At 35.4% G+C, this 14,363-nt stretch overlaps 1 protein-coding gene across 5 annotated transcripts in view; it reads left to right on the top strand.

The window, feature by feature from the left end:
* Positions 1–14,363, top strand: part of PCNX1 (pecanex 1) — a 212,978-nt gene that overhangs the window by 137,972 nt on the left and 60,643 nt on the right. For all 5 annotated transcript variants that reach the window (XM_043989028.1, XM_043989027.1, XM_043989025.1 and 2 more), the window contains 8 exons: positions 1,691–1,723; positions 3,029–3,200; positions 3,839–3,949; positions 5,276–5,367; positions 6,337–6,446; positions 6,841–6,946; positions 9,840–9,932; positions 13,411–13,561. In XM_043989028.1, the coding sequence (XP_043844963.1) occupies positions 1,691–1,723; positions 3,029–3,200; positions 3,839–3,949; positions 5,276–5,367; positions 6,337–6,446; positions 6,841–6,946; positions 9,840–9,932; positions 13,411–13,561 (868 nt within the window). The remainder of the gene's footprint in view (positions 1–1,690; positions 1,724–3,028; positions 3,201–3,838; positions 3,950–5,275; positions 5,368–6,336; positions 6,447–6,840; positions 6,947–9,839; positions 9,933–13,410; positions 13,562–14,363) is intronic.

The following is a 14,363-nucleotide window of genomic DNA, read 5'->3' as shown; positions in this document are numbered from 1 at the left end:
CTTAAGAACTAATTCTCTCCTTATATTTTGTGGATTAAGGTGTCTTTTCCCTGACCATGACTCCTCTCTGTGTTGTTTCCTTAATTAGAATCTAAGTTTTTTGCTTTTGTAGTTTGTATTTCTCACCCTTATGCTTAGCACAGTGCTTGGCCCTAAGGCTTATTAATAAATGCTTTTTTTATTCATCTGTTATAAAATAAGAAAGTGAGTAAATAGAAGAGAATCTAGATTCATATCCTTATAATTGTTTCCATTTTAGATTTGAGTGGAGTAGATTTTCAGGTACTTCCAAAAATGTCATTGCTCATTGATAAATTTGTGAATTATAGAATTTTATCTAGAATACAACAGCCTCTCCTCTCCATTCATTGACTTATTAAGCAAACATTTGTTAAATGTTCTTTAAGTGTAAGGAATACCTAGTTGCTATAGAAAATATTAAATCTAAGAATGTGCAGCCTTTGCCTTCAAGGACCTTACAGTTGAAGAGTACAAAGGACAGATATGATACTAAAAGGTAGGGAGAAGCAGGCTAGCAGATGAGGGTGATTGGGGAAAAGGCCTCAAAGAGGAGGTGCACTTTGAGCTGAGCTTTGAAGAAAACTAGAACTTCTAAGAGGATGAGGTCAGAAGGCAGTTATTCCAGGCATGAGGGAAGGCTCTGGGCAAAGCTGTGGAGTTGGGAAGTTGAGTTCATTTGTGTGAGAAATCACATTAGGTTGGCTTGGCTGGACAGAGAGTGCATGGAAGAGAATGATGTGTCATAGACTGTGTGTGTTCAGTTTAGTCATGGTTTGAAGTATCAGCAGAAAAGAGATGCTTAGTAGGAAGCTGGAAATACTGGTTTGGGGCTGGAGATAGAGATGTGGGGAATTAACCTCAAACAGCTGATAATTGAGGAGTTGAATATTGATATGGAAGATTGGTAAATCTTAAGGGATAAAAGACATTTATGTGTCTTTTAACATTTGCACTGACACCAACACTGTTGTTCAATTTTGTGTATCCTGTTTAACATATATGTTGATGTCTGTTAATATATGATTCCTTATTTCTATTATTATCATCCCTATTTTACAGATGAGGAAATTGAGGTTGAGGTAAGCTAAGGGACTTGCCCAGGGTTACACAGTTAAATCGGTTTATGAATCATGATTTGAACTCAGGTCTTCACGACCATGTCCATCATTATATATCCACTCTTCCACCAAGGTGTTGCTTCACTTGTGAACATTACAGTTTTATGTCTTTGCTGAATAGACAATATGAATTAAATATTAGAACCAAAAAATATCATTGTAAGTCCCAGGGATAGGAAAGAACTAACATGATACTAGGATTCATATTAGAGCGACCCATGTTATATTAGAGGAAGAGTTTATTTATCTAAAGCTTTGAAATAATGATCATATGTTAGTAGGTATCGCTTCATAAATACTAAGCTGGATACACCATTTTGAACATATCCTTCTATAGTTTGTCTCACAGAGAAAAATAATTTCCTTGCCATGATAATCAATCTATATGTGGTACTAAATCCCCATTCATTGGAATTAACAGGTAGAAATATTAATGTCTGCATTTTACTCTTTATCTTAAACTTGCCTTCATTTTGGAAAATGGTTCTAAAGTGAACAGAACCTCAGGGGTGTAATTTATCTAACTTTGACTCTTTCTGTTTCATTTTCAGAGTGTCCAACCAGATTCTTCTTCACCTAGACATGTAAGTTGTTATAATCCACAAAAAATACAGCATTTAGCCAAGCCTACCTTAGTGTGAGTGCCTAAATGAAGGTTCACAATGCTACCACCTCACTGATGAGTCATGAAATATTCCTGGAGATGCCATTGAGAGGTTCTTATTAACTCCCAACAAATTTGGTATTTGGGAATAGAGATAGATTATCAATATGTAATATAATTAGTTTGTATTTGCAAATTCTAGTTGTAACATTGAAGATTATTCTAACAACTTATTTTTACCAAATCTTTCAGTTGAATGATGTCAGTTAAATAAGAATTGATTAGGTGAAACATTACATTTTCTGATTGTACTTATTGTTATTTTCATATTGGTGTTCCAAAATGTATGGTCTTCCCTTACAGAATCCAAGTTCCTTGAGAGTAACCATGATTTCATTTTCATTTTTATATACCTTGAACCTAGTCTAGTGCCTATCATGTCCTAAGAACTCATTGACTGATCAGTATCATAAATACAGTTAATAGATAGACATAGATTTTATCCATTCATTTTGATTGCTTTGTATATTGCTTCTCAAGCATTACTAACAGGTAGAAAAAAAGGTAGCTATGCTTCTCCTTTCCTTATCCTCCAGGAAACTCTTTAGTGTAGTGGAAAGAGCACTGGACTAAGCTTTAGGACGTCTGGATTCTGGTCCTTAGGTTTGGGCAGGCTCGGAGAGATCATCTAGTCCAAACCCTTTGGTGCAAAGGGCAAGCGGTGCCCAAGGACATGGCATTTATTACACTTACTCTGTGTCAGGACACACGGAAAGGCAAAAGCAGTCCTTGACCTTAAAGAGCTCACAGTCTAATGAGAGACACCATGCAAACAGCTGTGTATAATGTGGAATACGTTGGAGGTACTCTCAGAGGGCAGGCACTATGGGGAACCAGGAAAGGATTCCTGCAGAAGGTGGGATGTTAGCTGAGGATTGAAAGGAGCCAAGAAATCCAGGACTTAGAGATGAGGAAAGAGAGGAGTATTCCAGGGATGGAAGTTTGAATCCCTGCATTATCTCTGTGAGTACAGGGTAATCACTTTATCTTTCTGACCCTTACTTTGTTGTTCTCAAAAACTGGTGAATAGGGCATATGGTGGATTAACTGATCCATAAGGGCCTCATGTGATTGATATAAGTCTAAACTTGATGAGAATTTTTAAAGGTGAGTGGGAATATATTTTAGCTCTTAGGTATAGTATAATATATAGTATTATCAAAGAAACTTATTTTTCATGAAATGAATTATTTTAAGTAACTAAGCTATTTTCTATCATTTCCAGGGTCATAATCGCATCATAGCCTATAGTAGACCAGTTTATTTCTGTTTATGTTGTGGTCTTATTTGGCTCCTGGATTATGGCAGCAGAAACCTTCCCACAACCAGGTTCAAGTTATATGGAATGGCTTTCACCAATCCACTGCTGCTTATGTCAGCCAGAGATTTAGTTATAGGTGAGTCATATTTAAATTGTCTTATGTCATCAACATTGATTTATGGGGCAGCTAGGTGGCACAGTGGATAGAGCACCGGCCCGGGATTCAGGAGGACCTGAGTTCAAATCCGGCCTCGGAAACTTAACAATTACTAGCTGGGTGACCCTGGGCAAGTCACTTAACCCCAATTGCCTCACCAAAAAAAACACAACCCAGCAACATTGATTTATTAGTGTACTAGCAGTATTCACTGAGTCAGACTGGCTACTGAATGCACTATCAAGGAAGATTCACATACTGTAATTGTGTTTTGATCCTTTATATTAATCTGCCTAGTGGAGGGGAAAAAGTGGTTTCTCAGAAGTAAAAACTAGGAATGTTTATTAAAGTGTTTTAAAAAAAAGCTCTTTCATTATATTTATTAAGCAGAAAAAAAATGAAGCACCTGTCCATGTGTACTTAATGTTTTCATTTAAAATGGCTAAATTAGTTATTTTTTAGGAAGCTTAACATTTTATAATGATCATTTATATCAAAATGTCACTTCTAAATAAGATGTCACCATTTTATAATCCTAAAAGAAACTGAGGGATATGTTACTATAAAGATCCTTATATTAATCTAATTTCACGTCATTTCTTTTTTTGGGGGGGTAGTGTTCACACTATGTTTCCCCATAGTGTTCTTTGTTGGGCTCCTGCCTCAGGTGAATACATTTGTGATGTACCTCTGTGAACAACTGGATATTCATGTGTTTGGTGGCAATGGTGAGTGCATTTTATATGTTGGAGAGAACAGAAGCAAAATGACTAATCATCAGTGTTAAGAAGTAGCCTCTAATTTAATATAGGTTTACTTTCAGATCTGAAGTAAAATTATATTGCTTACTTTGTATGAAAAAATGACCAAGATTTAGTTTAGTCAAATGTATCTTTCAATGAAAGACCCAAAGTTATTGAAATTAGAGTTTCTTATGTAAGAAATGATAAGATACCATTTTAATAAAACTTGTAGTTTTTAAGTTTATAGTAAAATGAGATAGATGTAAACACATTTATGAAAAAGCACTGTATCCTTCTCCCTAAAATTACAAGTCTGAGAGAAATTATATAACATTTTAAAAATACAATTTTGTATTTGTTTTCTTTTTTGTAATTTTTTTTTAGAAAGTATTTAATCTGGAGAATTATTTTACTGAAGAAGCTTTTGGGGAAATTATCTGTTTTCAGTCAGAATTTGTGGTTGAAAAAGCTATTCTTGGGGTCAGCTAGGTGGCGCAGTGGATAAAGCACCAGTCCTGGAATCAGGAGGACCTGAGTTCAAATTTGACCTCAGACACTTGACACTTACTAGCTATGTAACCCTGGGCAAGTCACTTAACCCTCATTGCCCCACCCCACTCCCAAAATATATCTATATATGTATAGATCTAGATATATAGATATTCCTACATAATAAATGTCTTTCAAAAATTAAAGAAAAATTTGATGGAATAATAGGAAAATACTGAGATTACTGTACCAGGTGCAATTATTTGAATAACAAGAAGAAATATTATTCCTAATAATCAATGTTTCACCTTCTACCTTGTTCTGACTTTAAACAAAATGATGCTAGTCCATTTTTTCTACTTCCTTTGTTGTTTCTTCTTACTGCTTCAATAGTTAAAATAGTTCATTTATTCATTTAAAATTTTGTAGTGAAATTAATCATAGTGCTTCATCCAATGCCAGAAGATGAAATGACAAAATTTTGCTACTACTTCTTCATTTTGGTTTTTCCTTTCACCCTGCTTTCCTAGTTCCTGTTTTTTGCCTGAATTGTTTACATTAATCATCCATCTTGTTCTTTTCATCTTTACCTTTTCATCATCAAATTGTACTTTTATTTCTCTGATTTTGAAGTGATATGCCAGATTTTTCAATTATACTTTGTATTTTATCCTCTCAGTCTTTTGACGTTAAAATCTCAAAGTATCACCAGAACTAGTAGAGAGAATAAAGATAAACTGAAGATAAACACTGAAATCTATAGACTGTTTTCATCTGCAGATGATTACAAAAGGTTAACTTGTGTTTCTTCCACATGTCTAGCCACTACAAGCTTGCTCGCAGCACTTTACAGTTTCATCTGTAGTATTGTGGCAGTAGCATTATTATATGGACTTTGTTATGGCGCTCTAAGGGTAAGCAGTGAATTAAAGTTTATTTTGTTAGGTTACTACTTAATAAAGATAATCATCTTTTTTTAATTTTTCATCACAGTCATTTTACTGAACATAGCGTTAGCACAGTCTTAATATGTCATATATTTATTGATTTGAATGATTTTGAGCTTTCTTAGAATTGTTTTCTTACTTAAGGCCAAGGGAGAAATATACTTAGTGTCAGATTTTAAAACAAAATTTAGAAGTTAGAAATGCTGTTGATTATAATTAATTGATAATGTATCTGTATCCCCAGTTCCTACCATGCTGCCTGGGACAAGGTAGCATCTAATCCTTATTGATTAATGGATAGATAAAATTAGTCACTTAAAGTTTATTGAATGTTCATCAAAAAAAACCCTTTTTAGTAGGTACTATAAAACAAACCAACAAGACAGCTAATACATACAGAGGAAGCCCATATTTATGTAACTGCTTGGGTGCTTAGGGTACAAATAACTTTTGAAAATAATGTGGCAGCCTTCCTAGCAATCCTGAGACAGCCTAGATCCAAGCATAGTAGATAAGAGTGACACATGTAATTACCAAGAGTAATTTTATTTATAATTCTACAATTCTGAAAAGAAAGGGTAGATTACAAATTTTGCTGGTGAATCGTAGAATTTTTTTGATCCCAAAAGTTTTCAGGAAGGAAGGGAGTCTTCCTAAGTGCTCTTGCCAGGATGATAATTGTACTGTATAAATGAAATAATTTAGACAAATGCCTCAGAGTGGAAGGTCACCTAATAAAAATGAACCCTAAGGTAAGATTGTCTGAACTTGAGAAAGTGTGGTATATTGGTAGATGACAACAGAATGAAAGATGTGCAGTGTTTTTCTTGCTGAATTTAATTTTCTTTTACCCATATGTTAATTTAAAAACATTAAAAGTGGAAATATGAATTATAGACTTATTTATTACTCATTCTGCTCATTTTTTTCCAACAGGATTCTTGGGATGGCCAACATATTCCTGTACTTTTCTCTGTATTTTGTGGTTTGTTAGTGGCGATATCCTATCATCTCAGCAGGCAAAGTAGTGATCCATCTGTACTTTTGTAAGTAAAACCAAAAACCATATTGAATTAAGAAAATTCATATAAGGATTTAAGCATTTTGGATGAGTTTTTTTTTCCCTTAGCCCACCCCAAAGTGCTACTGCTGTGACTTTTTGTTTTAGATTTCTAAACATAATAACTTTGGATGATTATAGCCACATAAGCTCAGAGGATTTGGCAGATTTGAAAGGTATTAAATTGTATGTTGTATGATGAAAAGACTAAATGTTATACTCAATTAGCTTATAACAACGTAGACCCGTTAGTATGACATCATTAGTTCATGATTAAACTAGATTCATCTTTTCATTTCCTTCTTGAAACTATAATTCTTTGCTGTTTGAGGCACTACTTTTCACTGATATGTCTGATGTAGTTTTTCCTTATATTGTAGCTCTTTGGTGCAATCAAAAATTTTTCCAAATACAGAAGAGAAAAACCCAGAGGATCCTCTCTCAGAAGTAAAAGACCCACTGCCTGACAAACTTAGAAATTCTGTTGTAAGTTCCCTAAGGTGTTGTCCCTTTTTAAACGACCTGAAAATGTAAATCATCGATACTGAAATGTTTGTACTTTTAGATTATATACTGTTTAAAAAACTTTCTACAGATTATTATGAAGACCAGATTATGGTCATTCAATTGTAATGTGTTTTATTTAGCTCATTTAAAAATTTTAACATGTGTTAACCTCTTCCTAATTCTTATTTTCTAAATATAGTGAAATAGATAATTTGCAGAGAATGGATTTTGGAGCAGCTGAAACTAAGTGATATCATTAGTCATAGAATGATAACATTTTGAACAATTATATTTAATTGAATGTAGCATATAAAAATTAAGAAGTCAGTTTCAAATAGCAAGATACTTGTTTTCAGATATTTCTATATTTTATTTCCTTTTACATAAGGAAACTTACTTTTCAAATAGGGCTCAGGAGAAATCCATGTGGACACAAATTGTCTTCTTCCTCTTATTTGCTGCTACAAATAAGATCCCCAGTTTTTATGACTGTTGTCATCACTCTCTATCAGCATCAAAGATTCAAAGCAAGTTCTTAACTCCTGTAGCTATTGAGATTTCTAGTCTCCAGACTTTCAGGGAACACAAAGATTTGTTATATCTAAGAGCCTTAGCAACTCCAAGGAAGGAGGAAGGAAAAGAAAGGGGCAAGACATTATAACTATTCTCACAGTATTCTCAGGCTGCCTTGGATTCTGCTCTAAACTCTAGGATTGATATAGCTGTAAAGTCATATGTGGCTTTCTAGGGGTGGGTCATACAGATAATCAAATTGAAAGAGGGTAGGAAATACACAATATATAAATTACCTGGATAATAAGAGATCTTTACAAATCTCTTCATGTTTGGTGCCTATTCCTAAAAATCATTAGGCATGTTTAAAATATTAATTAATATAATTCATTTATGTGTGTGGATGTTTTTTGTCCCTAGGTTGATACATTATCTAAATTCTTACTTTGGATTGTTAACATTAGTGGAAGGCAGTAGACTTAAATATGGAACTGACTAAAAAAGGTAGTGGAGAATAAAGGAGATTAGAGAGATCTTGGCAAGACCACCTTTAATTAGCCAAAGAAGAGGCTAAGATGGAATAAAGTCAGTTTGTCCACTCTCAAGTATAACACACAGATGCTTGGTGTTTCCCAGTAGCCAAAGTTATGAGAGATAACAAGTAGCCAAAGTTATGAGGGATAACAAGGCTTCCTTGGCAGAAAATGATTTGCCAGTGCTGGGATTCCCTTAGGATTAAAATGCTTTATGACAGTATTGAACTTTTAAACTTTAGCTCAGAGTTTTTCTTTAATTAAAAGTGATGAATAGGAAAACTGAACTTTGGCATCTAACTGAGAAAAAGGAACCCTAAACTTTGAACTCATGAGCTGCTTCTTTCAGAGACAAAGAAGAAATTGAAGTTTTTATAGAATAAAATAAAGAATAAGGTTACTAAATAGAATCAATTACAGAGTGAAATCACTTATGAAATAGAAAATCAATATTATATTTTACTGCCAAAGTAATTTTCTTAAAGTGTATGTCTGAATGTGTTACTTCATTAATTTGCATTACTTTCCTACTCAATATATTTCAGTGGCCCCCTATTACCTCCATGTTCAGATATAAATGGTATCTTCCTACCTTTCCAGTCTTTTCACTCTTTGAGTGGTAATATTAGCTTTTCTTTGTAAAAGCAGTTTAAGGTTTTCATAATAATTTATTCAAAAGACCCTTAGTGTAGGCATTGAAAATATAATTTTTCCTATTTCATAGATGAATTGACTGACACTCAGGTCAGTAACTTTTCCAGTGTCATTTGAACTTAGGTCTCTCCAAACTTTATTGCTTTTTCAGCCACCTGCAGGTGGGTTGGAGCTAAATTATAGAATGCCAAGCTAAGAATGACCAATTTGAATGCTAGGCTTTAGTAAGCAAATAGGGACCATAGAAACTTCTGAGTAAGGGTTGGTATTATTCTTGCTGTGCATTTAAAAGGTTCATTCAGTAACAGTATATAGGGTGGAATGGGACAAGATTCGAGATGAGACATGAACACATACGGCATATGCATAATCTGACTAGAGCAGAAGATTCTCTATGGATAGGCACTGAGATAGGATAAACAGCAGTTCAGATTATCTGGAGAACTTAGAGGGAAAGGCAGAAGAATTGGGGGGGCTTCTATGAATTCTGTCTTCAGAATCTTATCAAAAATAAACCTTGATTAAGAGCTTACTTTGTGTGTATCACTGGGGATGCAAAGATGAAAATTAAATTGTCTCTCCCTTTAAGGAGCATACATTCATACATAATACTGAGTTCCATAGTCTATTTTCCTTCTCCTCCCCCCAATCTTTTTTCCTTGCACTTTGCCACATTTTTGCTCAGTTAGAATAGTAACCGTCCAGAGAGCAAAAACAAGTTCGGCCGATACAGTAGAAAGGAATTGTTCAGTGCCTGCTTGTGGACTAGCATCATTATTTTTCCTTTGCTGTATAATGCCATTTGCGCTCTCTTACTCTCATTTTCTCCTTATTGAGAAATAGAGTACCTGGTCTAGTGGAAAGAATTCCTATTTCACAAAGTTTTCATTTATTTGTTAGGTCCATTACTAAACATGAAAAATTCAATAAGTCATTAACTTCTCCATTTTTTAAATGTTTTAAAAACTAAACTAAAATTTAAAAGTTTTAAGGACAAGTGCTATTTGCTGTAATTATCATGAATGAGGAAGAAATTAGAATAGTGGAAAGTAGCCCTGGAACAATTCCTTAATTCAAATAAATTAGCTTCATTTAATTTTGAGTATATAGGAAGACAAACTTAAAAAAAAAATCAGATTGATTCATTTTTATGTTTCTATTTTGTTCTATAGAGTGAACGGTTACAATCTGACCTCATAGTTTGCATAGTGATTGGTGTGCTGTATTTTGCAATTCATGTCAGCACAGTGTTCACGGTTTTACAGGTAAAGTATTAATCTTTCTCTTGAAAAGAAACCCTACTAGCTTCTTATTGTTGATTCATTTCTAATTTGATTTGATTTGTAATGTTTCCTTCTTATGGTATAGTAGTTATTTAAAGAGGATTTTATGTACAGATCCAATTTTTAGTCTGAATGTGTAGACCGACATTTGATTTCATTTCATTTGAATGTAACGTGTATGTATGTGTATGTATATAAAAATCTACATACATACACATTGTCACAAACCTATTTCTAAGCATATGTCTATATGAATTAGTAACATACTATGCAGTTCAATAGATAAAAGAAAACTCTTCTTCATCCCTAATCTAATCCAATCTAACAGTTAGTTATTAAGGTTCTACTATCTGCAAAGCACAAAGGATACAAAGATAAAACATACCCTCAAGGAATGTAACTTTGAGGAGGTATAGATAGATAAAGTAATACATGATTGCTTGAAGAGGAAGAAAGCACTGGACTAGGGGCTTTAGGTATTGCTTCTTATAGTATGTGGTACAAGATGAGCCCTGAAAAAAGACAGGAATCCTCTTAGGTAGAGATGGGGAAACAGTATATTCTAGACATGGGAGACAGATGCCCAGTACAAAGACACAGAGATAGGAAATATAATGCTGAGGTGAGGGAACAACAAGTAAGCAAGTTTGGTTGAAATTTGAAATATGTCAAGGGGAATAATGTGAAAGAAATTTGATTTATAATGGGAAGCTGAACTAGTATTACAATCTTGTGAATGGTTAAAGGTAATAGATGCAAAAAATGTTGTGGAATCTGAATTGGCAAGAGTTGGAAGCTAAGTGGTTTGAGGAGTGAAAGGGAGAAAAGAGCTGAGGAGTTATCCTTAGGTTAGTAGTGTTTTCAGTAGAAATAAAGAATTCCATTTTGGATGTGTTGGATTTCAGATGCCATTGGGACATTTAGTTTGAGATATGCCATGAGTAAATAGTGTTCAAGATTGACGCCAAGGTTAGGTATCTAATTCTGGGATTCATCACATAGAAGTGAAATTTGCATCCATGGGATCTGATAATGTCATCCAGGGAAAGCTGTATAGAGATTTGAAAAGAAGGCTGGGATAGGACCTTGGGGAATATGAGGGTTTGGGTTTCAGATTGGGATGAAAACCTGGTAAAAGAGACCTAGGAGGAGACGGTCAGACATAGGAAGAAAACCAGAAGAGAAAACAGTTACAATAAAATAGTGTGTCTTTTGAAATATTGGGGGGACACCTGTCTCTGTTCTAAGTTATTGGAAAACTTAGCTGGGATTTCCAAGATAATACTACTTATAAATTCGAGGCTATTGCACCAGTTTTCGGCATTAAGTATTTATATTATTAAATCATATTAAATGTTAGTAAAGAGTTGACTGCATTTAAGGCAAGCCAAAAATCCCCAGCACCATAGAGAGTGAGCACATGGCTCCCCAAAGTTCAGAGATCCCACATTATCTAGATAGAAAAGAAGAGGGATCCCTGGCTGCCTCCTCTGGTGTCCTAGTCCAAGAGAGCATGAGAGAGTGTAAGCCCCTTGCGGACCAGACGAGAGGCAGTCCTTATACATTGTTCAAAGCTAATTGGCTAGTATCATTCAAATGTATAGGTTTACTGAACCTAAGGGTGGTCCATATTAAAATGAGCTGTACATCCTGAGGTCAGAGTCCAAAGGACAGACCCTCTGAGGGCAAAAGGCTTTCAGGTAGGTGTGGGGTTTTTTTTTGGTTTTTTTGTTTTTTGTTTTTTGCGGGGCAGTGAGGGTTAAGTGATTTGCCGAGGGTCACATAGCTCGTAAGTGTCAAGTCTGAGGCTGGATTTGAACTCGGGTCTGCCTGAATCCAGGGCTAATGCTTTATCTACTGTGCCACCTAGCCACCCCCTACATGTGGTTTTAATCTCTGTTGTTTCTACTGAGTTAATCTGATTTCCATTTCTAAGGACTCTGGGCTGGCTCTGTGAAACCAGCCAGATTGGGGGGGGGGCAGTCTCTGCGTCCCCCAAAAAACCCATTATTAATAATTATTTTCTCACAATAGAGAAGAATAATGTTTAATAAGGGAGACTTGTTGCCAGTGTAAATTAGTTGAGAAAGGCATTTAAAAAGACTGTAACCTCAAGAGGACTATTTCAGTGGAGTGGTGAACTTGGGATCCTAATTACAAGAGTTTGAGAAGTGAATGAGGGGGGGCAGCTGGTGGCGCAGTGGATAGAGCACCGACCCTGGATTCAGGAGGACCTGAGTTCAAATCCAGCCTCAGACACTTAACACTTACTAGCTGTGTGCCTCTGGGCAAGTCACTTAACCTCAATTGCGTCACTAGAGAGAGAGAGAGAGAGAGAGAGAGAGAGAGAGAGAGAGGTGAATGAGAGTGAGGAAATGGGGCAACGAGTATAGACAACTCTTCCTAGGAGTTTGTCGGGGAAAGGAAAAATATAGAAATCAATAACTTGAGGTGGAGTACAGTGAGGATTTTTGAAGAATGGTAAAGGCTTGGGCATATTTCTGGGTGGCAGAGAAGGAAACATTGCATGTTGAGAAATTGAAAATTATATAGAGAGGAAATCATCAAAAGCACAAACTTCTAGCAGAGACAGAAATGGATGGGATCAAACATACAAGTAGAAAAGGGGGCCTTGGCAAGCAGAAGGACCACATCTTCATTAGTGAGAGTAGCAAAGGTGGAGAGAGTTTAAGATGATGTTATTAAAAGTTTAAAAATATGGGATAAGAGATGAAATGTCTTTCCTGTTTTCTCAGCAAAGTAGATAGTGAGGTCCTCTGATGAGAGAGAAACAGAAGTGGGTTAGGAGACTTGAGGAGAGAAGAGAATGATTGGAACAGCTCCTGTAGGAGAGTGTAGCAGAGGTTCAGTTAGGAATAAAAGGATGACAGTGCTTTGAGAACCCTGATGAGTTAGAAAATACATATTTTTAGTGGACCCTGTCAGTAGGATCATGTTACCCCCTCCAGCATGTTGAAGAGAGGGGACATGTCTGTTATGTCTGTTTATTTAAAAGTATCATCTTTCTGTTGCTAGCTGACAATAACCTCGAGGGCCAAAGTAATTTCATAAATTGTTCTGAAATTCACAGAGGATACTGATAGAACAGCAACATTTACCCCCAGTTTTCTCCCCTAGTCATATAAGCAATACTTTGAGACACTATTTTCTCCCCAAAGGAAGCCATATTGATTGTAAACATTTATAGTATATTTGTTATCCCTTACTTCCATAAATGATTTAAACAAAAAAAAATTATAGAAATAGTAACTTGTAGACAAATGTTTCCTGGAAGCTAGAGTTGACCTAATAGTAGTCTATTATTAGACTATATTTGTGTCTTCATTGTTACATGGGAAAGCAAATTTAAAGAAATGACAAGTTAATTGTGAGTTTAGTGTTTGCCTCAAAAGTATTTATTTATTTAATTTTTGGTTTTTTGGCTTTACTTTTTCTTTAGCCTGCTCTGAAGTATGTTCTCTATACCTTGGTCGGCTCCGTAGGCTTTTTAACCCATTACATGCTGCCTCAGGTTCGGAAGCAGCTACCTTGGCACTGTTTCTCTCACCCACTGCTGAAAACCAAGGAATATTACCAATTTGAAGTTCGAAGTAAGTAACATTAACACTTTTGGGGGGGTGGGGCGGGGAGGCAATTGGGGTTAATTGACTTGCTCAAGATCACACAGCTAGTAAGTTTCACGTATCTGAGGCCAGATTTGAACTCAGGTCCTCCTGACTCCAGGGCCGGTGCTCTATCTACTGTGCCACCTAGTTGCCCCTACACATTTATTCATTCGTTTATTAATTTTGGTGAGGCAGTTGAGGTTAAGTGACTTGCCCAGGGTCACTGTCCGAGGCCGGATTTGAACTCAGGTCCTCCTGAATCCAGGGCCAGTACTCTATCCACTGTGCCACCTAGCTGCCCCTACAAATTCATTTTTAATTGGAAAAAATGCCATTCAACTTTACGGTTACATGTGAAAATCCTTTTACTACCTACCTGATTTCCTTTGGTTTAATTCTATAGTCAACAAACTTTTCTAGAGAGAAAATTAGTCATTGTTTGAAAATTAAGGAATCAAATATTGCAAACTATTCAGTGGAGACCTTGTATTTTCAAAGATTTGGTAGTCTTGGCCTATTACCTAAGTTGATTATGTTAATAGGACCATCACCCCAAATTTGATCCCTTTTCATGTTGACTAGCTTTGCCCAGAAAATCAACTCTTCCATGAGTAACATTGTCCAGCCAATTTCATAATATTTACCTTGGTATCTAATATGGTACACACCTAGAAAAATAACTCAAAAGCAAATATTCTATAGAAGATTGATGGTCATCATCATCACATACAGTGTGAATAATAATGTGAATATATTTTATACATTTTATGTTCAAAAAATGAACAAT

The sequence above is a fragment of the Dromiciops gliroides genome, chromosome 2, assembly GCF_019393635.1.
Source record: "Dromiciops gliroides isolate mDroGli1 chromosome 2, mDroGli1.pri, whole genome shotgun sequence".
NCBI classification, from domain to species: domain Eukaryota; kingdom Metazoa; phylum Chordata; class Mammalia; order Microbiotheria; family Microbiotheriidae; genus Dromiciops; species Dromiciops gliroides.
The sequence above is the reverse complement of the archived record's forward strand: the minus strand, read 5'-3'. Positions and strand labels throughout refer to the sequence as shown.